Source organism: Amblyomma americanum, chromosome 1 (genome assembly GCF_052857255.1).
Source record: "Amblyomma americanum isolate KBUSLIRL-KWMA chromosome 1, ASM5285725v1, whole genome shotgun sequence".
Taxonomy (NCBI): domain Eukaryota; kingdom Metazoa; phylum Arthropoda; class Arachnida; order Ixodida; family Ixodidae; genus Amblyomma; species Amblyomma americanum.
This window is the reverse complement of record NC_135497.1, coordinates 23117357-23144221: the sequence shown is the minus strand read 5'-3', so window position 1 is coordinate 23144221 and position 26865 is coordinate 23117357. Positions and strand designations below refer to the sequence as shown.

The 26865-nt window shown below is 44.9% G+C and overlaps 1 protein-coding gene across 12 annotated transcripts in view; it reads left to right on the top strand.

The window, feature by feature from the left end:
- Positions 1–26865, top strand: part of DIP2 (disco-interacting protein 2) — a 191227-nt gene that overhangs the window by 80329 nt on the left and 84033 nt on the right. For 4 of the 12 annotated variants that reach the window (XM_077644191.1, XM_077644183.1, XM_077644151.1 and 1 more), the window contains exons 2-15: positions 5945–6019; positions 9600–9689; positions 15940–16068; positions 16768–17004; positions 19832–19972; positions 21299–21354; positions 21427–21484; positions 21621–21694; positions 21887–22010; positions 22096–22190; positions 23453–23563; positions 24456–24579; positions 24847–24950; positions 25228–25330. In XM_077644191.1, the coding sequence (XP_077500317.1) occupies positions 5945–6019; positions 9600–9689; positions 15940–16068; positions 16768–17004; positions 19832–19972; positions 21299–21354; positions 21427–21484; positions 21621–21694; positions 21887–22010; positions 22096–22190; positions 23453–23563; positions 24456–24579; positions 24847–24950; positions 25228–25330 (1521 nt within the window). Of the gene's footprint in view, positions 1–3763; positions 4032–5944; positions 6020–9599; positions 9690–15939; positions 16069–16767; positions 17005–19831; positions 19973–21298; positions 21355–21426; positions 21485–21620; positions 21695–21886; positions 22011–22095; positions 22191–23452; positions 23564–24455; positions 24580–24846; positions 24951–25227; positions 25331–26865 lie in introns of those variants that run through there. The other 8 variants (XM_077644200.1, XM_077644222.1, XM_077644141.1 and 5 more) reach the window with 5 other exon arrangements.

Below are 26865 nucleotides of genomic sequence, written 5' to 3'. Positions count from 1 at the left end.
GTAGCATTTTACGCCAGCCCGATGATTGCCCCAGTAGGCTGCGTGAAGTGCGATAACTTCCCATCGGTGTCGTCATTGGGCGGGATGGCGCCTCTATCCCGGCTCTAATTGGCGCATATCGACTCGCTTTTGCGTCCTACTCGTCGCTGGCCCCTCGGCTGTACAATCGCGACAGCGCGCGCATTAACAGCGAGCTCTGATTGCGCTCAATTTCGCAGCTCGTAATGAAATGCTCTCCTTTGTGGCTGCGGTAGGCAGCAGCAGCGACGAGAGGCGGCGCGAGTTGTGTGCCCCCCCTGCCCGGAAGTGCACGTGGTTCCCATCCGCGGAAGCGCGTTTCCTCGCCGGAACAAGCAACGGCATTTGGCGGCGGACAGGTTCCACCCGGCGACCCCGGCGGATCCCTTTTCTCTCAAGCGCGCCCCTTTGTTCTCCGTGCGCCCGTGTCGCGCACTCGTTATGTTTTCTGCTTTCTTGCTCCCCCTCTGTCCTGTTCCCCGAGACCATCTTTTTCTCTTCCGGCCCGTCGGCCTGCTTTGCGCACAGGTTGCCGGCCGACGGAAAGACATCGCCCAAAGAGGGCGGGCGCGACCGCAGCGCTCGCAGCTTGCCCGCCGCGCGCTGTGCTGCGAGGCCGTGTTTGTTTAACGGATGGGGCGCTCGCCCGTGGAAGCGTGAAGTACGTTTGGGGCCGTAACCCGGTGCCGCACAAGGGCAGTGTCGCACGTTTTGCGTGCAGTGCATTCGTGCTCACTCTGCATCGAAGGGCAAACAAGAAAGGGGGGTTAGCTTCGACTGCGCTGCTCGCAACTGCCCGCGGCTCGTGCGTGCTCGCGCTGGATGGTCTCCAGTGCACGTCGCTCTTGCTGTTGCCCTTCTCCCTCGTTGTTCCGGCGATGGCGGGACGGAGATGTTGCCTCCCCCCCCCCCCCCCCCCCCCCCCCAAGACGCTATCCATATTGCTCACCGCCGACACCGCAAATGGACACCGACTTTCCCTTGAGTGGATGCTCTGCCTAATGCTTCGATTTTTGAATGTTTCTCCGCGAATATGTGCCTGGTTGTTCTGCCATATTGTGCACAGGCCCGTGAGGAGTTGTCGGGCGCTGCTTCTACTTTTTGCCTTTTTTTCTTTCTGAAGCGCTGTTTCGTTTAATTGCGCTCGTATTTAGCGCATGTAGCAGGGTTCGTCGTCTGGTACAGCGTTTTCGGTGGCAGTACTGGCCGCGTTCTTTCGTTGTCTACGAAAACGCCCGCCGTAGTGTGGGACTCCTGCTCCAATCGCGCCATTCGGATACAAACTCAACTTCTTGCGCCAGACTGCGCCAACCACAGAGAAGAGACGAAAATTGCGCCGCTTTGCGTCGGAACGGCCGGAACGACTTCGGCATCTGTGCTCCAGGGCAGCGGTCGCGAACAGCGGATCATTCGTTTTTCGAAAAGAAAATTCCGCCGTTCATATTGCGCGCGGTTTCTCATAATTTATCGTGCTCTTCTACGCGGTTCCAGCAAGTGGTGGCGCGCGCGCGGCCACTCTCGAGTCACGGCTGTCGTCGCTGCTGACGCCAAGGAACTGAATGGGGTTTGAGTGGGCCGAGCAGAGAGTAAAGCATTATTAAGTGCTTTGGAGCCTCCCTGGTTTGTTGTGTGTGGAAATGGTCTTCAATAAACCGTGTGATTTCACAGCTGTGGTTAGTTTGTGTGGTTTGTCGGTGAAGTGCATTTCCGGGCGTTTCACCAACACTCTTGTGGCATGAAAGGAAAATGAATTGGTAAACGAATGTCTTAGCCAACATTTCGAAATTTAAGATTCATTGTTGCAGACTGTATAGTTTATTTATGGCTGCTACCACTGTTAAAAACCTACAGTGCCTATTACTAAAACTTGTATTCATTAGGAGGTTTCAGTATGGGGTGTATCTGCTTCAAAATTAAGCTGATGCCATTGAGTGCAACAGTTGCAGTACAGTGGTTGTACTCTGCGTTTAGACTGAACAAAAGTGATGGATGGAAGAGAGTCCCCGATGAAACGGGGTGGTGGCAGTTGCCGCTCTGCTCGGCTTTTTTTTTTTCTTCTTTCACTCTTGCATTTCTTTTACGGTTTTATAAATCGGTCTATATATTCGCCATTTTCTTTAAATACATTTTTAATCCTACACTTCTAACACTGTCACCTCTCTGCTTTTGAGCCACCAATCTTCCAATCGCTTATTGCTGACTTCCACCGCAGATTCATCCACATGACCATTGTTGTCTCTAAAACCTAGGGCCTCGGGGATAGTGACGGTGCCTGTATCGATATCCGGTAGGATACCACCACATTCGATAATGAGATGTTCGTTTCTACAGATTTACCACACAGTGCACATGTGTCATCTTCTTGGTTGTATTTCTTTGTGGCTACCCTGATCTATAGCTTTAAGGAGTAGGGCACTGCCTCTTTAGTTCTCATAGAACGATTCCTTCCTGATCTGCTTTTTGCAGTATCGATATACTTCTACGCTATGCTTCTTTTCCATCGAATTAATCCAGTTTTTACCTTCCGCGTTTTTCACCTGTCGTTTAATGCACTTTCTTTCTCCGTCCTCGTCTCTGGCAAACTTAAGCCTGCTTCACATGCGAGCGAAAATGCTAGCGAATCCTGCCGCCGCGGCGGAAAAACATGTTTCGAGTCGTCGCTGCGATGAGCGGCAAGGTTGAACCACGAAGTTGTAAATTTTCACTGCGACGCGCCGCTCAATCGCTCAGTCTCTTGCATGTGAACCAGCTTTTACAGGTTAGTTTCCTAGTTCCTTTCCGCCATTGTGAGCCAACGCTCTTTCTGTATAGGCATTTAAATGCCTTAGCTGCCCCCCTGTAATCGCCCTTCCTCAGGCGCTCTTCGTATAGTATTTTACTCTGAGCTTCCCGTGCTTCGAACGATGCGCAGCCCGTATCCCCCTATACTACCTCGTTCGTGGTTTTGGCGCGTGGCACCTAGTGCTAATCTTCCCAACAGCTCTCCGGTTTACTTCTAATCCCGACTGAACTTCTTAGGCACATATAACCGCATTCCCGAAAGTAAGCCCTTTCCAAATTCCTCTCAGTACTTCGTATTTGTTGTATCCCCATAATGCCCCATGTTTCATTATCCCAGCATCTCTTTGCCCTCTTTCGTTTATCCATGCTCCCAGTATATTCGTGTCGAAATCGGTCCGGAGCCCTCTTGCGCCATGCCTCGATCGCGGATGTTGCGTTTGGACATAGAAATTGTTGGTGCATTCGCTTGATGCTGGACTGTGGCATGGCATCCGCTAGCCCGGCTTTTCCTTCAGCTCGTTGCGCGGGAACTAGGCGCACTTCCTTTTCCTTGTAGCGCAGCTGTTTCCCTTTTCAGGACGCCTGGTATATGTGCAGCAACTTGGGCGGGCTTTCGCGCAAGAACGCGACATGAGCGGACGTCACACTCTGCCCAAATAATTGTGTGCCGTCGTTTTGGGGCGCGTTCATCCGAGCAGATCGTTCGATTGGTTATTTGTCCCGGATCCTCAAAGAAGTAGCCGTTTTTTTTTTTTTTTTCTGGCAACCGTAACCAGTCGCGCAACGCCCGCGGCTCTGCGGTGTGAGCACGCCTTCAGTCGCTCGTGAGCGGCCGGGCCATACAGGAAATGCGTCGTCGGCGTGAAACAAACGCACGCACGTTTGGCCTTAACACGGACTTTTTGGGCAGACCACTCGTGTTTATGTACACCCGGCTGTCGGCCAGTCGACGCCTGTCGCCCCCCTCCCTGTAGCTGCCATGTGGACCGCGCGTATGTTGGCGGCAGCTGAGGCGCACGTGTTTCCCGGCTTCGTCGGCCGCCGCGAGGGCTCCTCCGGTTGCGCGCCTTTTCCTGTTCCGCGGTCGTTCTGCGAAGTGCTTCCACGACAACGCCGTCGGGATGTGCGCTATGGTTTCTCGCGACGCCAAGCGAGAGGAACCAGCGGCGCCCCTGCGGGGTTTGCTTGTGTTGCGGCTCGTGGCAGACAGGCGCATGGCTGCGACGTTCTCCGTAAGTGCCCTCGTGCGGCGTCGAATGCTTTGTGGGCGGAGTCGACCGGGTTTTCAGTTGGAGCCTTAACGATGGTTTAACCGAGCCTCGCGACGCCGCGTACCGTCCGTCCAGGGGCAACAACGCAGAGGAGACCTCGCGTTTAGCGTGTGCGTTCGGAGGCTTTGCTCGCGGTTCACAGCGGAGCGAGAAGAGAAACGCCCCGAGACGACAGACTGTCATAGGTCTTTTCCCTGGATACCTAGAACGATTTCGTGAAAAAGAATGTTCCGATGCATCGAGTGTCAGCTACGCTTGCGATGCAGTGGTGGCGGCATTACAGGTCTTGTCCTCGAAGGAGCTGGGCACTTACGCTGCGCTCTTTTCGGGCAGCGAACCGTTGCTAACGCGAGGATAACGCGCTGCTGCGGCTTTCGCGCTAATTGGGAGTTCCTGCGTTGGATGACACGCGGCCAAGCTGTCACGTGCCGGCACATCGTTTGGAAGAGCGCGCATTTCCACCGCCTGACTTTGTCTCCGAGTGGGGAGGTCGCCGACCTTCCTGCTGTCGACGCACGGCTGGAGTGCGAGTTCCGGTTCCTTAAGGCCCAGTGCATGACGCACCGCTGCCCAGTGGCGCCATGCACTCTCCCCGCGTCGCCCAGCATCTCGTCGGGCCGTTCGCGTCTGTGCGCGTAAGAGCGCGCCTCTGTTCTGTTTATATGTCTTGTTCGTTTCTCTCTATTTTCCTGTATGCCGAGGTGTGTTGCTTGATGGACGCAAGATTATACGGGGTAATGTTGAGCATGGTGGAAGTGCTGCGTGGTTGAAAGGTTGCGGAAACTGACAGAAGCAGAAGGCGCGGGCATTGTGGAACACATTGTCCACCTTAAAACACTTTTTGATCCACGGATGCGTGTCAGCTAGCCCAGCTCTGTTAAGGCGGTAATGCCCGTCTACAAAAAACCTTTAAAGCATGAGAGCATGGGCGCGTGATCACGCCGCATGTGCCATTGCCTTCCGACCTGCTCATTTCAGCCGCTGCCGCTGCTCGAGTGCAACCGCTGTTCCGGCTCTAGCAGCGGTTAACAAGCTGGCTGACGTGGCAGAGATGCCGTTGTGCGAAACCAGAGGATATCTGACTACTTCTAGACAGTGCCGAAAGTGGCATTAAACTGCAAACTTTGCACATGAAATCAAGTGTCAAGTAAGTCATGGACAAATGTTTGCAGGATGTGGGTTTGCAGACAAAAATTTATTGCAGCGAGGTCAGGCATAGCAGATCGCTGAAATGTGTACGAACATGTGGAGGCTTGCGTGCTCCATCTACTGCAAAAATACAATCTGCCTGTCTAGTGTGGCAATGCAGAAATAAGTCTTTTTCCGCAAATCCACATCCCGCAATCTTTTGTCCATGATTGTACATGGTCAGCCGTAATCAGTCGAAACGTGTAGAATAATATCAAGTGAAATTTCACCACTATTCAATCCACAAGTGCCGCCCCACTAGCATGGATTTAACCGGATTAGTGTCGTCGAAAGTAGCCAAGGTTAAGGTCACGCACTTTGTGACCTATTATCACATGATGGCGTCGTTATGATATTCACATTCCTAAGGGTGTGCAAATACTAGTAGCCGTGACAATACTAGTAGCGTCACCCCTTTTATTGAATGCGTATTGCTCTTTGTAAGGGTGTATACTGTGCTGTGAATTGTGACTGCACCAAACAATGGAAGAAAGCTGCACACATAGCGGGTAAGCAGTCATAGCCAGGCATTGATCGCAGAAGCCTATGTAGTGCATGCAAGGTGTGCTGCAAACACTAAATGCAGGTATATCAATTCATTTAAAAGTGTAGAATGGAAAATTGACCTGTTTTTTTTTGCTCAGTTTTTTTATCTGAGTTGGAAAACCCTGTTCTGTTCTGCGCAGGTGACATAACGCAGAAGGGCTATGAGAAGAAGCGTGCCCGGCTTTTAGCTCCATATCTCCCATCCCATCCTACAGGTGAGTGGAAACCCTCTTACGGGGCATTGTGGCGTACACCATCTGCGCTGTCGCAAATATTGACTGCTGGTCAGTGTTTGCGGCACTGCTTATCAGCACTCTTTGCTCTCTGCACGGCACACACTGTATTCAGATACAACGATGTAGTCATGAGAGCACAGGCTGGTCTGACCTTGGAGTTTGCGCCAGACCGACAAATGGGGTGTTATGCTATCGTATGAACTGCATTGTATTTTCTTCGACAGCATGCTGCTCTGGGATAATGTTGCTCTGTTGTCCACAGAGAGAGAGAGTCATCTTGATGTGTGAAAGGGAAAGTGGAAGAGGAAAAGATAGAAATAGTGCACACGTGGTGTGACCACCCGTTGTGGCCATGGAGTAGCAAGAACGAACGAGTCTGATGTCCTAACCATCCCAGCACTTACACTGTCGGCTATGCTAGTGTGCAGTTGTTTTCATTTTTCTCCTTTGGCAGTGTTTTGTAAGCGACAGGCACAAACACATGCCGTTAAAGGGCATGAAAGAGTTAGCTGAAAATACATGCAAAAAGAAATGTTAAGAAAAGAAAAAAAGTGGGCAGGCGTCAGGATCCGTTTCAATTTATGGTCGGATGCAGCTCAATGCCCCTCAAAAGACCCTGACAATATGCATCCTGTCTGCACATTCAAAATGTTAAATTTTCTGCAGCCTTTGTCAGAAGTTCACATCCCAGGGGGTTTGCTTCTGTGCCACACCGCATGGCTCATAGATCTCCAGTGTTTCTCCTGAGGATAAGATCTCGGGTCCTAACCCCTCCGATTTGTTGGATGTCCACGAATGCTACAGGAGTCCTATCATATGGCCTGCAAGCAAACAAACCCCCTGGGCTCCAAACTTTTACAAAAGCTACACCTTCACAATTGGCGGGCCTCCATGCTCATACAGGGTTGCTTTACCATTTCCGAGAATGTTGCCGTAATTTGTTGAAATGTTGAATTAATATTAGGGAAAGGTTATTCCAATGCTTATCTGTAACAGTAAAGAAACATTAGAATAATTACATTAAGAACATTGAATCAATGCTCTACATTGATTCAGTGTATCACCTAAACAAATGTGTATTATTGTTGTAATGTTTCTGTGCTAGGTGGGGTAAATTTTTCTCCCGCTCTCCAGTCACTGGCATCGACCAGTTATCATGACATCGTGGTTAATCACATTGCACATGCCAGCCCTCTATGAAGTCACACTAGCAGGTGCAAGGGGATTGACAGCGACATCATGCCACTCGCTCGACGCCATTGGCTAGAAGCTTGCCTCTTTTGAGAGGCATTTGTCACTGCTTTGGCATGTTCTTGAGTTCATTACGGCACTGACTTGATCGTCTAGACATGTCGTCTAGGCAGCATCCCTGTACGCACAAAATTAGCTATTCTTAAGCTAGGCTAAGACATCTTTTCTGCTCACCACCTTCAGCTTGAGTGCACAGCACGGCGCCGCAGCACGTTGGGAGCCTGCATTGCAAAACCCTTTTGTCACCTTGTTTGGTGAGGTGTAACCACGTGTTGTCCCTTCTAACAAGGACACTTGGAATGCTGGTTTGTGTGCACAAGTTTTAGTAATGCCCGTCTGCCATCTCCGTTCGGCTGTGGATCAGGAAGCCGAAAGGATGACGGAGTGTCCAGCATGGACTTAAATTTGTTAACGGAATTTTACCTGGCGAGCCTACTCTGTGGCACAGTACTACGCTTACTTAGCTAATTTTGACTGTCTTTAACTTGCACCAACATCAAGGTGGCCGCCACAGCCAGTATCGAACCCGCGAACTCGTGCTCACGAGTGAATGTCAGCATGCAAGACGCTTAGTGTGTAAACTGACGCATACCTGTCGCTTAGTAATGAGGCACAATGCAGTTGAGTTAATCATTTTTAAACATTGGTTTCCCGCTTGGTGGTTTCGTTTTTTCTTTTTTACCTTTTGCCTTTAAGATGAGGACCACGGGCCGCGCTTTTTCTATTTTTGTGCATTGGGTGCACGCCTTTACATGGCTGTCACCGTGCACGCACCGGGCTACTAGTTTAGACAGAGATCCTGCATGCATCATGTACTGCGCCTGTGCTCTGCCTCTCATCCGCCAACCGGCAACAGTTTGCAAGTGGCCAGAGCACAGGCGTCAGCCAATGGGGAACCACAGTTCATATGTGCATATGGTTTTAAGAGTGTGGTGCCTATTTGGTTTCTTAGTGTACTCAATGCCGTGCAGCGTATTGAGACGGAGCACAGACTTTGCCTCAATGATAGGCTCTACCTCCATGGAGAAGCAGTTCTATCTCCATGACAGGGCAGTGGGGAGCTTATACTTGATAGTTTTGCAGCACGCCCAGAGTCTTATGTTTTACTGGTGTTATGCGTTGAATCTCAGAGAGACAGCTTGTTGGTCCACCTGTCAACCATGTTCATCAAATGTTTTTACTTTTTGACAGGTATACAAATGCATTGGCACTCATTTGTAAAGAGTTGTTTTGCTAATGGCACCACAGTTGTTTTCTCATTGGCAATATAACCGCAGTATCATTGGCAACGTTTGGTTTTTGCCCCATATACCTAATAAATGAGTAGTTTAGTTGAAAAGAAAAAGAAATGAAGCTTCAGTTTTAAAGATTTCTCTGACTTCTGGGATGTGCTACATTTTAAAAATCGCTCTGACTGATTCTTACATTATTAAATCGGAATCTTTCTTTAAAAATTCATTTTCTTGTTTGTTCTCTAAGCAAATGGCCTCTTTGCATTCGAGCTATGAAAAAATGCTGTACTCTGTTATATATTTTTTGTGTTGTTTTGGAAAATGAAGAAAAATTTGTAGAAAGCAGCAAGCAGTCATGATGTGGTCAGGCATCTGTGTAACACATTACTGAAGGAATATCTTCCCCGCTATTCTTTGCTGAATCAGTGCCTGCATTGCTTTTTGCTCATGACTATGCGTGCAGATCACATCACTGGAGCTCAGTAACAGATTTAAGAAATATATGAAGGTTGTTTATCAGTTCTGCGCCTTAATGCTGCGTGAGTGTCTGATTGTCGTAGACATCCTGAGGTCTACTGCAATGGACCGATTGGGCTTGAAATAACACATGCGCAGTACCGTTGCCATTCACGAGGCAATTGGCTCAAGGAAGAAGTGTCTCAGATTGACCACTTTGAGAACAGTTCTTTCTGAGTTTCTTGCTCCGTGCACTGCTTTGTGACCATGCTTGGCAATCCAGCATTCCACCACTCATCTTCATGCCTGCTCTCTTTCCATGTATGGCCTGTTGGTAACAAAATGCGCTCATTTGGCCCCAGACAGCTGGACTCGGCTGCACCAATTGCTACTCACATGCCATAAATGAGCACACATGGTGAAATGACTGATTTTGTATACTGCCCACTCACCTTTTTGGAAGGGCTGGCAGGATAATTCCAGCGGCCATTCATGGCAGCAAAGCTGCTGTTAGCCTTACACTCCTTTCTACCGGGGGAGCTGTGCATTGTGGAGAGTCTTTTTTATTGTGCAATGCGTGGCCCGACACGCGGCTCCATTGTTGGCCGTTGTCCTTGCAGCTCTGCCCACAGGCTCTGCTAGTCCTTCCACTCGAGCCAAGAGAAGAGCTCAGCGTAGGCTTACACGTAATGAGAGCAGGTATCACTCAGGTAGGTCCCCATATGCCATCCCCCAAGAAAATAAAATGAACATAATGTTTTATTGCCATCTTGTTCAGAGTAGGTGGCTGTGGCAATCAATATAGCTTGATAACGCAAAAAAAAAAATTCTGTGTTTACTGCATCTAGAAAGTGCAAACCTTGACAGGTTTGTTTTTTTTTTTGCAATTTGATATTTGGCATGGTGTTTCATCAGTGAACACCACACTAGTGAAAATAAATCATGGCATGCTTCATTACCAGGCCGTGACATTACAGGCCGGTCACCTCACAGTAGCTCTGGCTGCCATAGTTTTATGGCATCGCTAGGTAAAACAGTTTTTGGGACTAAAACTAGTTCATGTATCTAAGTGCATCAGCATCCCTGGAAACTCACAGATGTGCAAACTATCATGTAAGAAAAAAATGTGTGTTTTTCTTGGTTAATGTGGTCAGCCTTATCCGCCTTGTACGAAGGCAGTGGTCAAAAGCGCCTCACAAAAAACACGCAGTCAAAAAACACGCAGGACACACGCCTGGTTTTTTCTTTTTTTGTATGCATGTGCATTCACGATGTCCACGCTATGGCTGTGCTATGGTTTTCATCACTGCATGCATTTGTAGCTGTAAATACATCCTGATAATATTGAGGAATGGTACAGCCCAGTGCGCTGCTTACAGAAGCTTCCGATTACAAATGCTGCTGGGAACTTAGAAGGGTATACAGCAGGTTCTGTGCCAGCAGCCTGATGATAGACAGGTCACCACGGTTACAATGTCTGCTTTCCTTCATCAGATACTCATGTTGAGCAGCTGAGATGTTCTTCTTCTTAGGAGGCATTTGCACACCGCAAATCATATCAAATCAGTTTTTGCCTTGTGAAACTGCAATGGAGTACACCTAGTTAGAGGGGTCTCTCTTGACTTATCATGCCAGAATGTGCGTTTATTTTAATTGAAACACAGGCTACTGGCAAGTGTATTTTAATGTGGTAATGTTAAGGATCCTGTTCTGCAGAAAACCCGGCGTTGTTGGCATCGCCGCTGTAAGTGAAAAATGCCCAGAGAAGCAACCTAGGTGGGCCCCCTATGTCACGTGACCTTGTGGTTTCATCACAACCTGCCCACCGGATTGTGAGCAAAGTGACGACCGTGGCAGGTGGCAGTTGAAGTGGTGATTGGTCGCAGGAGGTTGCTCGGGAAGAGCAACCTTGTTCGCACAAGCCCCACTGGTGGCCGCACCTGCCATCGCAGCGCAGTGGCGCATCACTTAACTGCTGCACCACTGCACCAGGAGAGGCAGAATGACTCCCCGGGATCTATGAATGTAAATTCTAGAATGACGAACTCAACATATATGGGCATTAACCCATTAATGCTATCTCGTCATGCCTATAAGCCAGAGCTTAAGTGCCCCCTCCAATTATTTTTATGTACTAAAGTGAAATTACAAACAATATGAAAGTGAGAAATGTTCACTGAAGAATAGTGCTCTGTGCATGTTGTGTGATGATACATGGCTTTGAGGATAATCCTGTGAAATTGCCCTTCATTTCACCATGTTTAGGTAATGAATAATAGGCAGAAATACAAACCTGACTACAGGATTTTTTGCCTAATATTTGTTAGCTGTGTAACATCATTTAAAAATGGTGTCGTGCAGCTATTGTCAAATTTTGTGTTAAGGCTCCAGGGCCAATTTATGTAAGCTTGTTGTTAGACACGTATTTTTGGCCATGAATGGGGTATTTTTTCTTTGTTTTTTTCTATAGAGGTAAACAATGATAACCTTTAGCCATATAAGCCTTTACTGAAGACGTAATTTATGAATTGAAATGTCTGTTGACAAAAATTAAAAAGTGTTTGAGAAAGGTACCTTCATAGGCAGGCAACATTCATTGTCATTCCGTCTCTTGAGGCAGGCTGACTTTAGCATTGTAGTCAAATAAAACAATGAAGCAGCGATTATGTAGCAGTTTTTTCATGTCTCACGTGACCTACAAGCACACGTTGACCTCAGTCATCGTTCAGCTGTTGAAACCTAAACCGAAATGGCACGAGAAGGAAATTTATAAATTATTTAGCAGTCGTGGGAGAACCCCACATGGTAACCTATGTATGATTTAAGTTCAGTTTTCCAGTGCAACTGCGCAAGGCCAAAGAAGGGAAGAAGAAGGACGAACACAGCACTGACTGGCAGCTGTTTATTTAGCTTAGTGACACAGACACAGCTTAAATACCCTCTGACCAGCGCAGGTGCAGACCGTGCAAGGAAAAAAAAGAAGAAATGCATCGCACCTTTATCACGAAAACCGTGAAAGAAATTTTTTTTCTGTGTTATACTATACAATTGAAGTATCACTTGCACGTCGTGAAACGGCTTTTTTGGCATAATATGCCTCTATTGTTTCACCTGTGGTTTTCAATCTGCTTCTGTTAAGAACCCTCACACTTAGAAATCTTATTGTGCAAGGAATCTCAGTCGAGAAGCAGATTAAAAGCAACATGTGAAACGATAAAGTTGTATCAAAAAAGCTGGCTCACAGTGCATTAGCGATACTTCAGTTGTATAACGCAGAAAAAATGTTTCTTTCATGGTTTTCGTGATAAAGGTGTGATGCGTTTCGTTTTGTAGCGTAAGCTACACTGACCGAGGTTGACCAGTTTTGCATGCATCCTGGAGAGCCGTGCTGCGCATGCGCGAGGAGCAGTGACCTCACAAAGGTGAATAAAAAAGGCCCTGTGTCGAAGCTGGGATCGAACCAGGACCTTTGGCATTTGAGGCGGAGATACTACCACTCCGCCTCGATGGCTCGATGTTTAACCGTAAATAAAGGTGCAAAATAAATAAGCCTAAAGTATCCGACATAAGGAAGTTTAATATGGAGAGAATCAAGCATGTTCTAAAGAACGGAGGTAGCAACATAAATAAACACTACCCAGCTCACAGTTTATGGCACTTAGACATGTTGGCTTGCTCTGCAGAGAGTAAATAATTCTAAGATTCTTTTGTTACTGGTGTAAATGACCCTCCTATTTTTGTTAATAAGGATTGTGATTCAGAGTATAATCTTCATTGAAGCTTGTGCTTTATTTTAATGACATTTGTAGGGATTTATCTGGCGGGATAAATACGTTCTCCCGACTTAATCACGGTCGACACAGTTCAAAACCACCGGACCCCACCCCGTGGTCGCGTATGCTACCGAGCGCATGCTGACCACGGCAGGCCTTGCTCTGAGGGAACAAAGGAAGGACACATTGGCTGACACAAACAGGCGTTTATTGCTACAACAACAATAACGCCATCTAGCTACCAAATACACTGAGGAATCGAGGTCGTCCGACTCACCAGCAAGGTTACGAGCGAATGTTCACCCATTCTAGGGCAAGGGATTCTCCGAAGCCGGACAGGACGAGATACAGGAGCAAGTCTCCCCACCACTTCCTCGCCCCGCTGGCGAAAAGCAGAGCCGCGAGTGACACGTCCGCTCTAAAGCCCCTCAATGAATTTCATTGAGGGGCTTTAGTCCACTCGCACCGACGACGCCCTTCCTTGTTAGTTAAGGTGACTAACCAGGGAAAGTCACGTGGCACGCCCCTCCTGGGGCAAAGCCATGGGAGGGTGCACCGCGGGAAAGCAAACAACAAGGTTAGGCTGCATGGCAGTCCCCACACATTAAAAGCAGATTGTGAAAGTGTTCATTCTTCAGATATTTTGCATTCTACTTCTACCCCACCTTGGAGGATTCCCCTAAAACATTTGACCAACACTGTTCCCACTTCGAGTTGTTGATCAATTCGCTCTCGCCCTACCATAAGCTTGCTGTCCCAGTTAGTTCAGTTGGTAGAGCGACTGCTCCAGTGAAGCGGTGGTCCCGGGTTCAAACCCCGGACCAGGACGAATTTTTCTTCAACTACTAAGTTTCGGAGAAAGCTGTGTAGCTTTCCTTTGTAGCCATATGGCTGCGCTCGGGTGGATGTCAATGAGTAATTACTCCATTATTACAAATCTACTCCACCTTGGAGGTTTCCCCTAAACATTTGACCATATAAATTGATTGCCTTCCAGGTTCTCAAGAGATTTTAAAAATACTTGTGATGTGGAAACTTTTTATCTTGTTTTTCTTCTGCCTGGGCATCCCTGGCAATGTTGCTGTCTCAAATTCTGCTAGCAATGCCTCTATGATATTATTTCAGATGAAAAATTGTGTTCTCAAGCTTTATTGATTGTCACATTGTGCAGTAGTCTCCTTGAGATATTTTTTCACAGAATGCCATCATAAAGTATGTGCATGGGCACCTGTATCAAGGTTGAGTGTCAGTGTGCGCATTGCATATGCCCCTTTGAAATGCACAATCTGTGCACATTTCATTTTTATTTTTTTCCCTCTACAAAGTCTTGCTGACACATTTTTAGTCCTTATTTTTGCAGTTACAGGGATCATGCATGGCATGCCATTTTTCATTGTTGTCATTCTCATAAAGATTTATTACAACTTCCTTGCACCATCAAGTGCATGTTGGTTTTTTTTTTAGTAACGTATCTCCTTTTTTGCTTTGTTTTGCTGACTTAGTCATATTGCCATTATTCTACGATTAAGCTATAGTCAGTTGCAATTCAAGAAAAAAAAAAGGAAAGAAGGGGACCCCCTTTGCAGGGAGTGGTGTGACAATGCATGGAGGGGTCTATGCCCCAAAGTGCAGGGAGGGGACAATCTCCTTTTATCCACCACTCCCTGCATTGTCATCCTAGCAGGTTCATGAGGTTCTGCCTGCACCATTTGCTGCAAGGGGGTCCTTTGAAGAGGAAAAGCTCCTTTTTTCTTGACTTGGACTATAGAAGACAACTTTTTGTGACAATCCTATGCAAGCCTATCCGTTTGTTGGGCTTGTTTCTTGCCCTCTGCATGCACAGTCATGAAAAAGGGCACCACATTGACTCTGTAAACACGTATTAAAGCGAGGAATCCATTGTTTACTAATAGAATAATCTCTTCTTGCTCCTAAACTGAATTGCCAAAATATTTGTGTGGAATCACTGTGCCACCTGACATTGCAAGAAAAGTTTTTTCCTTTTGTGCTGTTGGTGGTAGAAGCAGTCTATAGCTTTCTCTGAATATGGTTTGCCTTTAGACAGTGTTTTTTTGTTTCCCTCTCTAGTTCAGAAAAAAAAAATTTCCAATTATTGCTTCAGGTTACATTGCCCTTAATTGAAAACGGATGACCTATGATGGAAAAAAGAGATACTTTCAATTCCTCTTCATATTTTAGCCATAAAAGCTGCACTTTTCCTGTGACAATACAATCATAGTCCTTCATACAATGTACACACAACACAGGCATACTTTGTTAGAAAATGGATCAGTTAACGTTCTTCTTCAGTGTGCAACTTCTGTGTATTGATGTGAAATGTATTGCTTGTGAAAGAGAAATTTACTGATCTTGAACATTACACCTATAGCTATCTCTATTTAAAGTGTATGCTGAATTCATCTTTTTCCTTTACTTCCCCATGTACTGTGTTTTTCTGCTTTAACGTGAACCATATGCAGTGTTAGGCTTTTATATTGTACATGACTCATTGTTAATGGAATCATATGCCTTTTACTCTTGTAATTTTTAGTGTCATGGGCACTTGTTGAGTTTTTCGTTGTAATGTTTCATGGTGTCATCGGAAATGACACATTATAAAGAAGCCTTTTTGATCTCTCGGTGTCACAAGAAGGTTAGGTACAAACGGACTTTTCACTGGTTTTTTTTTGTGAACTTGAAATGCAGTGCGCAGTATCAACTCCCAGATGTTGCAGTACTGAACTGAAATGTCACAGAAACTCTACATACTTCTTCAAATATCTGTGCAGTGCCTTCTATCTGACAAGGCAGTTAATGTGTGATAACAGTCTTCTTGATATCAATGATGGGACACTTCCTTGATGGGCAGAGGCAATGAAGAAGAAAGAGCATTGGATTTGCTCTGTTATAAGGCAGGCAAATAATTGCAGTATTGCCAGAGCTTTGAATAGCTTGATGCATATTTCACATGCCATATACACTGTAACATTATAACAAAATAATATTTGGTTGGACACTCATTGAGAAGGGTTCTGTAAAATGTGCTTGTTTATTTGCAACACTTTCTTTCACTAAGTGCCTTACTTATCATTATTACATGTGCCAGAGTGGTGAAGGTTTTTGTGTTAGTTGTGATATGAAGCTCAAGATCATCACATCGTCTTTGTTGGTTCTGTTGGATACACAGAAGTCAGGCAAGAGGCAGTGCAGCAGGCTTTGGCTGCCATGCAGAATAAACCAAAACCATCACTTCCAATGCCTTCAAAGAGGACTTCAGTGATGACTACATCACCATCTAGAGAACGCCATCCTTCAGGTTTGTTAACTCTGTAAAAATGCTTTTTGAAAACCTTTTGCAGCAGTCAAAATAACAATTATAAAGCATTATCTTCAGGGAAACATTACAGCATCGTAAAAAGTTTAAAGTGCTGAGGTGGTGAAGTGTTGATGATGCACAACACCTCGCATGTCAGTGGTACGTTCATTTTACAATCTGGCTTTTTTAAGCAGCAATCATCTTGTGGTTCAGCTAAGGTGAGTTAATTGGAGCATAAAAAAGCAAAATCTTTTTAGTGCAGTCTACAGCATATGCTATGCAAATTGACCTCTGGTCGGCTTGCACTCATAGGGTCCCAAAAATACCCTGTGCACACCTATGCCTTCACTGTTGAGGGGCCATCAGTGCTGCTGCATAACCTCTCCTCCAGATTTTCCAGGAGTGTTTTTCTGCCCCTAAAGCTTTGCTCTTTCTAGTGTTTCTCCTACAGCTCATAAAGGAACTGTTGCAAATTGTCATGTGTGTGTGCATGCGTGTGTGTTTACATATGGTGTATTGTTTCGTGCTTGAATGCAGATTTTCTTGATTCCTTAGCCAGTGTAGTATTACTGTGCATCATTAGATTAGGACATAAGCCAACCTTTATGACAGCAGTGAAAAATGGGATCTTTGTACATTATCTGTAGATTTCCAAAGGTATGAAAGGTGTATCTCTTTGTGCTGTGCTTCTTCATGCAGACAGCTCAAGTGACGACGACAGCGTTTTGAATGAAGGCAGCACACCAGAGCAGGAACGGCTAATGCGGCCACTGCCTACACCACCCCAGTCTGACACATCGGGAGCTTCATCACCTCGGGAAACGCCACCTCGCATTGCCCTGCGCTGCAGCAATGGTCGTGGCTCAGACCGGCCCACTGTGGACGGTGTTTCTCATTTGGCTGATGTGATGCAGAACCTCACACCCAGCGAGTACAGTAAGATCACTTTTTACCTTTTTTTTTTTTTGGGGGGGGGGGGGGGTCGATTTGAGGCTACTGCTGCAACCTGGCAGTTCCTAAAAGTGTTGAAAATAAATAGGTAAAAAAATACTAACATTTATTGGAAAAAAATACGCAGTTTCTTTTTTTCTTAAGGTGCTGCTACCCTTATGAAAGAGTGGTCACTAAATTACCACTGCTTATGGCGCTTTTAAGTTGTTTGCTTCCATGATTGAAGGCTGCTAACTGGACACCATTGTTCATCCATTCTTTTGTTTTCAATGCAAAAAAAAAAGTGACTGCATTACCTATTATTGGCTACCATGGGGTGAATATTTTCACATCTTAAATTGATGGTTTCTTAAGTTGTACGCGGAGGAAATATCGTAACATTGTACATACCTTTATGACAATCATAATGAACTTCAAAAATTGCTCACTTTATGGCTAAATCTCAAAGCTTGTTAGATATGCTGCTGTGTACAAAGACACACAGGGATAAACTTTCTGTACTACTGTCAGTATCATTGGCACATGGCTTGGTGAACAAATGAGGTAGTACTCTGTAACGGAGTTTCTTAATGCTGCCTACTGTTGCATTAGCTGGGCACAAGTACCTCAGCTCTAGCCAAATGTTTGCCATATATATATATATATATATATATATATATATATATATATATATATATATATATCAGAGTTATAAAAACACGTAGGCAACCATTTGAGAGCCAGTCAGTTATAAATGTGTTTTTGAAATTTCCAGTTATTTTTTCATTTATTTACAGCAGCAACAGCAGTAGCAGCAGTGCTGCTAGTGCAGTGAGAGGTGCTCAATTCATTGGCTACCATTGTCTACCAAAATCGCTAGCAATTTTTAACGCGCATGAAAATATTGGCACAACATGGGTTTAGCCTTGCTTATAAACAACCACTAGATGATGGAATCAAATCTACTGCCATGAGGCCATCGACAGAATTTTTTTTTTTTTCTCTTGCTGCTGCACAGCTATTGTCAGATACAACTCTAGAACGAAGCGGCACCTGCAAAGGAGGCCCTCCAATGGATGGCAGCGATTGGTTGTCACGATGTTGTGGTTGATCCGGTTAATCTGTGGTCAATTTCTTTTCTCTCACAAGCCTCCTGTAATGTCGCACAAGCAGGCGCTAGATAATTAACTATGACGTCGTGACAATCGGTAGACGCCATTGGCAGGAGGGGTTCCTTTGAGGGCCATCTGCCGCATCATTCTAAAGTTGTACAGGACTGTAGTGCAAATAAATGCGAGAAACAATATTTGCTGGTGCTAGCATTCTGAGTATACTCGCAGCGATTCATCAGCTATGTGTAACTAAATATGTATATGACTGCTTCAAGTCAGAACCTACTTAATTAAATCAACAGGTTGTAATTGGTAGGTACAGTAGAATGCCATTGACATGTTTCAGATCGTTGTGTTTTCATGGCTGCTATATCACATTTGTGTGGTTCTGTTCAAGTTTCTTGATACTTTTGTTTTCCTTTGCTTTTTATAATGTTGAGAAAAACATTGGTGAGCACGATGAGCTATAGCAAAACTAAAATTCCTGTATTTAATCTACCATCAGAAAATTGGGTTGCCGAGTGATAAGTATTTGCTTCCCCCACCAAAAAGATTGTTGCGTTTCAATCATTTCAGAACCATATGCCCGTTTCTTGCAAGGACCAAACTTTTTCAAAAATCCTTTTTTCCACATACCATTGAGCAATGGAACTGTCTACCATTATCTGTTGTTGAAGGTTATATCATAGAAGGTTATATGAACAACAGATCATATAACCTTCTATGATCTGTTGTTGAATGCACTGATATTGCTACGTTTGTGCGGTCTGCAAAGACGCTCCTTGCGTAACCTCTCCTGCTTGGGCAGCAGCACTGCCTGCAATATTGTGAAATAAGTAATTGAAATAAATTAAAAAATAGAGTAGAAGAATGCAGACTGATGATGTTAAAGGGACACTGAGGACAACTCTGTCAAACTATTATTCTTTCTGGGTATGTTAACGTTTCTCCAGCAGGAAAAGGTGCATTTATTGCTGAGAAAAATTATTTTAAAATTTTTTTCCTGCACTCGATTCAAACTTGCGATGTCTGCGCTGAGAAGGACCGCCATTTTGAAGTGAATGCTGGTGCAGCATAGCCTCTGGGGTCCGCGCCCAAAATTGGGTGTCGAAGCACGCAGTTAACTTGCAAAATCAGGCAGTGATGGTGACACCTGTGTTTCGTTTTTGGTTATTTCTAGCTTAAAAAAAAAGTCTGTTTTCAGTGAGATTGGTCTCTTTGTAACTATAATGCCGTAGTCTACTGATACAGGCCAACTTCAGTTTGTCCTCAATGTGTATCAAACCTGCCTTTCAGCGTTATGGCAAACTGAGATGTAGTATGAATTTACAATGCAGTGTGTGTAAAGGCATGGGAACTTGGGCACAAACCTTAATCTTCTATTTTGTGTTATGCATTCTTGCACTCTGCCATCTGTGGTGTGCAGTCATTGGTAACAGCATGTGAGAGTAGTTGTTTCTTTAGCAGTAATAGTTAATTTTACTCTATAAATTGAACTGTTTCTAGCTTAATTTTTGTATAACCCTATGTAATCGCGAATAAATAATTCAGCCCTATAGTTCCATAAACTGTGGGTGGAAGAGAGACATAAGTGTGTCAGGGCATCCATGTAACAAAAGTTTGTTAAAGTGTTTATTCACATTTAACTATGTACCTTTTGTTAAAGCAGAGTTGTGTACAAGATGCCTAGTGACTGGCTTTAATTTTTTTTTTTCTTGCAGCAGACTTAAACCCTCAGCCAGATGTTACCAACACTGGCATCAATGCCAATCACACCCCAACAGAGCATGCCAACAGATACAACCAGGCTCACATGTCCTCTGTGAGGGTCACGCAGCACTCTGCAACTGGCCTGGAGTATGGTATGGATGAAAAGTCCTGCTGTATATTTGTTGTTACATTTATTCATGCATGTAGGCATTTCATATTTGTCCCTTTAAAGTGCAGAGGCTGGCCAGGCATCATTATGAGTCATTTGTACTTGGCACATTAAAGAGTTTTTATTCAGTTAGCCATTTAGTTCTGTTGTTACTTTTGTTATTCATGCTTTTACATTGTCTTAGAGGGGCCCTTAACTCCTGCTGGGCATACTTTGGGCCATCATGAAAATCTCAGCCATGTTAGAAAATTCTGTGCAACGTGTAGAGCTCAAGAGCATGAAAGTAAGGCCTCTGGCCTTTACTGCAGTCCTGCAGAGTTGAACCCGGATGTATCAAACTCAAAGAGTATTGCGATATAGCTTGATATATCAATAATGTGATATATAAAAAATGGCCATAGGTAAGCTTATCTACAAACTAGAGGCAAAGATACATTGCACACCCACACTAGTGACACACTTCTTGCAGCAGTGTGCCACCCATGGGCATGCTGGCAGCACGCTGCTCGCTAGGTTTTGCTAGGTCTAACCTGCTTCGCATCGAAGCCACTCCAGGCGGCCCTTTGGAACTAGCCACTGCCTATCGTAAGATGTCTAATCCTGTTACCAGCACACGATAAGTAGAATAAGCACTCATTAAAATTAAGGTACATTTCGTTTCTGAACCACCGTTGGCAGCTAAGCACATCATGCAAGGGCCGCTGCTAGTCTTTAGTTAGGTTGGCTTCATCGCATGACAGTGATGGCACAGTCATCTGACAGCCGACCAGTCTCTGCACGCGGAAAGTGATCTAAGTGTGCCAGTAGGGAAACTGCCACTTGTAGGAATGCAGCACACATTTTGAGATATTGAACGACCGCTGAAATTGTAGTTCAATATACTGTACAACTTTCCTTCACTTTTATACAGAATTTTAAACTGCATAATCCATGTGCTCGATGTAGCCAGTTATTCAAAACATCAGAGTTAAATATATTCAGGTTCGACTGTAGTGCATCATCATGACGTAACATTAAAACCAGCATTTGGGGGCCAGCACTCACACTAGTAAGCACTGCTGTCAGCACTGCTGCTACTAGTAGGAGTTTGGTTGCCACTGGCAACAGTGCTGGCCATGGCCTTGGTAAGGGGAGTTTCTTTCTAAAGTTCTTAGTGATGTGTACATTTGCATTAAAAGTCTGTAAGGCATAAAGTTAACAAAGTCTGCACTATCTTTCTAGGATGCACTAGCTGCACTAGTTTCAAAGAGACAGCCGGTATACCAAATATGATTGCATGTTGTCATTTGTGTTTCTGTTCTTTTGATAGGTACTGGAAAGTGGAAAGTTTCAGCCAAGATACAGCAGCTTTTGAACACACTTAAGGTTTGTTGGTGATATGCAGCATGCCGGCAAGCACATGGCCCTTGGTTAAAGCTGCAATAATTTTGCTTGCAGAGACCAAAAAGAAGACCACTGCCAGAGTTCTATGTTGACGACGAGGTTGACATGGACTGTAAGAACCTTCCAGAGCTTTTTATTTGTTTAGCAAGTTGCATGAAGTTTTACTTATAAAATAGACTGTGCACTGATACTTTCGCCATCTTACCTGTTTTGAAACAGACATTGAATGATTTTAATCTTGTATCCAGCAAACCCCTCGGATCCCAATGCTCCGCAGCCAGAAGGTGCAACGATGACTCCCACCGTTGGAGAGAATCTGGAGGTGCTGTGGCTTTCATACCAAAGCAGAGTGTAAAGATTAACTATTGCATTTCTTATCCATCCAGCAGTAACACATAGAAACGTAATTAAATGCTCTTGCCCTATGCAAGCAACTTCAACATTGCATCTGTGGTTGTGTCATAGATGGGAAATGTGTCTAATTATTGCTCACCTTCTTTCTTTTTTTGTTCAGGTACCATCGGGACTTCCGCAGTCATTAGAAGCTGCCATCAAGAGGTACGGGTCAGGAACCTTCAAGTTTCCCGCAGCCACTGTGCTGGACACAAGTGGCAAAATTGGGGCACCTCTACCTTACGGTGAGTGGTGCCACCTGCATTTTTATAGTGCACTTGAGTTTTGCTGCCAAGCATTTGGCTAATCTAGCTTGGTCTGCTACTTTAGGCAAGCTTCTCAGCCGGTCCTGGAAGATAGCCTTTAACCTTCTTAACAAGCTGGGCCAGAAAGGCGAAGGTCAAGCACTTAAGCCTGGAGACAGGGTGAGCCACTTGTGCAACTCCAGTGCCAGTACTATTGTTTGGCGCTCTCACGTTGTGCCTGTCATGTTGTGTTTTGTGTAATAATATTTATTTCTTTTTTTTTTTAATTTGTGCCAAGCACATATCCTGTGTTAAAAAGAAAGCTAAACTGGCTACTTGCATTTGTAACAGAGACATATCAGAAACATTACTAAGTAGCAATTGCTTCTTTAATGTCATGCAGTACATATATCTGTGATTAAATCAGTAAACAGCTGGTCACCTGACATCCTGAATTTTGAAGCATCGTATGCAGACATTTTTGCAGCTTTTTTTTGCACATCTGCTGCTTTGCAGCCACATACGATATGCTACTCTGTAGTATGTAGTAGAAAATGTGCACCCGCCATGGGACCTGAAGTGAGTGTGTACGTGCGTGCATGCATGCTTGCGTGCGGGGGGTATGGGAGGTTTACAAAGTATGTGGCCATAGTAGTAACTGTGCACCTGCCATGGGGCCTGAAGTGAGTGTGTGTGTGTGTGTGCATGCTTGTATGCGGGGGGGTATGGGAGGTGTACAAAGTATGTGGCCATATCTGGTGTGTAACGAATGGCAGAGATGATAAGATCTTTGAGGAGAGCACATTTAGCTTGTCTCATTCAATTTAAAATCTCGAATAAATGTGTGAATAAGAAAAAAAGATGTCTGAATCAAAGGAGTCAAAAAATTTGTTGGAAAACATTAGGTTTTTGGTTGCATTGAAGAGACCGAAAAGGTTCTCTGACTAGAGCCAAAGGTAATCAGTTGAGTCATAAGTAACCAGTTGCAAATCCTACAGGCCGTCAGAAGCTTTGGCAGGGCTCGTGAAGCATTTTATTAATGCTGCTGTGGTGACTCAGTCTCGTCTATGTTCTGCGCTGCTACTTGAGGTTGGCTCAGTGGTTATGGTACTCGGCTGCTGACCAAAAAGACGCTGGTTCAACCTCATCGGGGATGGTCACATTTCAATGGAGGCAAAATGCTAGAGGCCCATGTATTGTGCGAACCCCAGGTGATCAAAATTATCCGGAGTCCTCCACTGCAGTGTCTCTCATAGCCTGAGTCGCTTTGGGATGTTACTCCATAAACTGTTAAACCAAACCGGGAAGTGTTACAAGGTTGGCTGTCATATGTCCTTTCTAATATATGAGCTTGCAAAGATGTACAGCAGTTTTTGTGCTCTTTGCACTTCTTGAGTATGATTATTTTGTCACTGATTGCAGATGCTTGTCCTTGCTTTCAGGTGGCCCTTGTGTACCCCAATAATGACCCTGTTGCCTTCATGTGTTCCTTTTATGGCTGCCTTATGGCAGGTATAGTTCCCGTTCCTATTGAGGTCCCTTTGACAAGGAGGGTAAGTCCGTATTTCAGTGCGGTTGTAACATCCACCAGTGCTTATGCCTTATGGTCTTATGCCTTATAGAAGGCCTTGAATTTTGTGAATTCACTAAATATGTTGTAAAATTGTTTGACATGTCATAGTAGTGGTGTCGTATTGGCACTGAGCTGCAGCTGATGGCAAAAAAAAAAAACAGTTTTACTCTGGCAAGTCCTTGAGAGCACGTCACGAAGTTTATTTATTTTTTAATATCATCATCAGCCGGACTACGCCCGCTGCAGGACAAAGGCCTCTCCCATATCTCTGCAATTAACCCTGCCCTATGCCAGCTGCGGCCACCCTGTGTCCACCACAAACATATTAATTTTGTCTGCACTCCTTTCTGGCTCTCCCTGCTATGCTTCCCTTTCCTTGGAATCCAGTCTGTTATCCTTAAAGACCATCGGTTATCTTGCCTTCGCATTACTTGCCCTGCCCAAGCCCATTTCTTCCTTTTGATTTTGACTAGGATGCCATTAACCTGTATTTGATCCCTGGCCTACCTCCTCTTCCTGTCTCTTAACGTTACACCTATCATTTTTCTTTCCATAGCTCGCTGTGCTGTCCTTAACTTCCTTCATATTCACTGCTTTTTTAATGTAAAGTAAGATAAAAGCAGGATAGCAGGATAGAAAATTTAAAAAACAAAAATACAGAATGCATGACTGTATGTTATATAACAGCTTTCGGACCTGTCATGTAGCCACAATGAAAAGTGGGAGAGGAATGTGGTCTTGACATCAAGGTAAATCTCAGTGCAGCATAGCTCATAAGCTGCCAAGAGGCATAGCACGAAGGGACACTCCAGGTGCTATGCATTTGGAACACTCACTTTTGCGACTTGCTCCTTTGTCTTCAATTTCTACAGGATGCTGGCTCCCAACAGATTGGCTTTCTACTTGGAAGCTGTGGTGTCAGCTATGCACTCACCTCTGAAGTTTGCTACAAGGGGCTGCCCAAGACGGCCACTGGTGAAATTCACACCTTCAAGGGTGAGCAACATTAATGCCATTGGCAGTGTTGGCAGAGAGTTCCTTTCTTCTTGAAATCTGACAACTGTGGTCTTACCTTTCCATTCTGTTGTTTTTTGCTTGGGGGAAATTGCTGCAGACTGCAGTAGCTGTGAACATAAAAGTCCTATTCTCATACAAACTGAGAATGCTAACTGGGAAAGCGGTGCGAGTGGGAATGCACTCGTATGCTTGAGTCTGATATCAGGCAAGCATAGATGTGCACAGTCTACTTTTGTTTTCAAATAGGGTGGCCAAAACTGCATTGGTTTGTGACGGAGCACCTGAGCAAGCCTCCCAAAGACTGGAGCCCACCTACGAGGCTCACAGATGAAACCGCTGCCTACATTGAGGTATGGCATTTCAAGAGGCCTCATTACTTCATCATATATAGAGCCTATTAGCAAACTCACAATTTAGAGGAACATAATCTTGTGACATTACCATAAGTTGTGAGTATTTCAGCCTTGTGGTTAGGTTATACCATCACCTGTAACAGTTACCAGGGCCTAGAAGGTATTAGACCAGGTATTAGAAAAAAAAAATTTAGCTAAGCACTCTTGATAAATGCCTGTGGCACTCATGTTTTCTAGTAGCAGCTTCTCCTTTTTTGTGATGTGATGTTTGCAGTACACCGTTGACAGAGATGGAGCTATGAAGGGAGTGGCTGTGTCCAGGTCTGCACTAGTCAACCACAGCCGAGCCCTAACAGCTGCCTGCAACTATACAGAAGGTGACTAACCCTTTCTTTGATCTGTATGATTATACACTGTTCGGTAATGCATTACAAACTTCTGCTTTATTTTTCTTTTTTTTAGTATGTGTGCATGTGTGCATACACGCATTGCAGTTCATATGGATCCATTGAAACATCACGGCTGAAGAACAAATGACTTTATTTGCAATGTTTCGACCAGGATGAAGGCCAGACACTGGTCGAAACATTAGAAATAAAGTTTTGTGTTTTTCACTGTGCGTCAATCAGTCCATCTGCTTTTATGCGTGCAGGTCTATTTGTGACAATATCTGTAGAGCTAGAAAATTCAAGTTTTATAACTAGTGTTTGCTAGTATATGTAAACTGATCTTGAATAGGCTGCTGGAGTAATGGTGAAGTGGCTACACCTCCCTTTAGTTTTCCAGCAGGGTGCAGTATCTGATAAGCTGAGTGTGGCTCTTAAAATGGCGTCGTCATATGACTATATTTATGAACTCACGATTAGTACTTGTTCTGAAACTCTCTTGCATTGAAGAAACCACTTCATAGAAGTTAAGATGTGAAAATCATATCCTTTAATTTTTTGGCCATGAAATGCAACAGTATGTCAAGCTTAAAGGGACACAGAAGGCAACTTCATTCAATTATTGTTCTCAGTAAAAATTGATTCTCTAGCTCTTTCTGGCCCTGTTGACGTTTGTCCGGCAGAAGAAGATGCATTTATTGCCGAGAAAATTAGATTTAAAACTCTTCCCACCAGTCACTTCAAACTTATGACGTGATGGTGATGGTGGCTATTGCCTTTGGAACGAGTTGCCAACACTTTGTGTTGCGGTGGAACCTTTAGCTCCTGCTTTATTGCACGTTTGTTACCTCTGTAACAAAGCAGTGAATAAACTTCAAACTGAAAAAAAAAATATGAAACAAGAAACAAAGAAACAACACCCACAGCACAGTCGTTACTACACAAAGTTAAACGCGACCACATCGTTCCATTCCACTGTGTTGCCACCAAAACTCTGCCGCCATTTCATGTAGCAGTGGTGTCAAACAGGTTGTCTGTTTCCTCCAGTGTCCTGAACACAAGTGCGACCTGCAGCGACAAAATACAGCCTGCAGGAAAAATACCCGAACATGTCACAACTACATGCCACACTGTCTCCTCTGCAGAGTCACAGAGTGCACAGGTCTTTGCAACACCATCAGTGAAGCATGCTGTCCATGTTCACGAGTGCAGAACACTGCACCTCACCTCTGCAGGGAAAGCACTTCCCCTCAAGTTCTTATACTGCCATTCCCGGCTGATTTCGGTCTTCTCCCTGCAGTAGACTTCTAGGGAGAACTTCTTCTTGCATGCCTGTTGCCATTTTCTTGTCTCGGCACTCTACACTCACTCATGAACCTCCTCCCTCACCCCCACAGCTGCTGCCATTGCGAGGCTGACTAATTGCAGGTCAAAAGCGCGATGCAACTGACTGCAAAGTCCACCGCGTTGATCCCATCAACCACCCCAGGGTCTATTTTCATAGGCTACCTTTGATATGGCCTCCC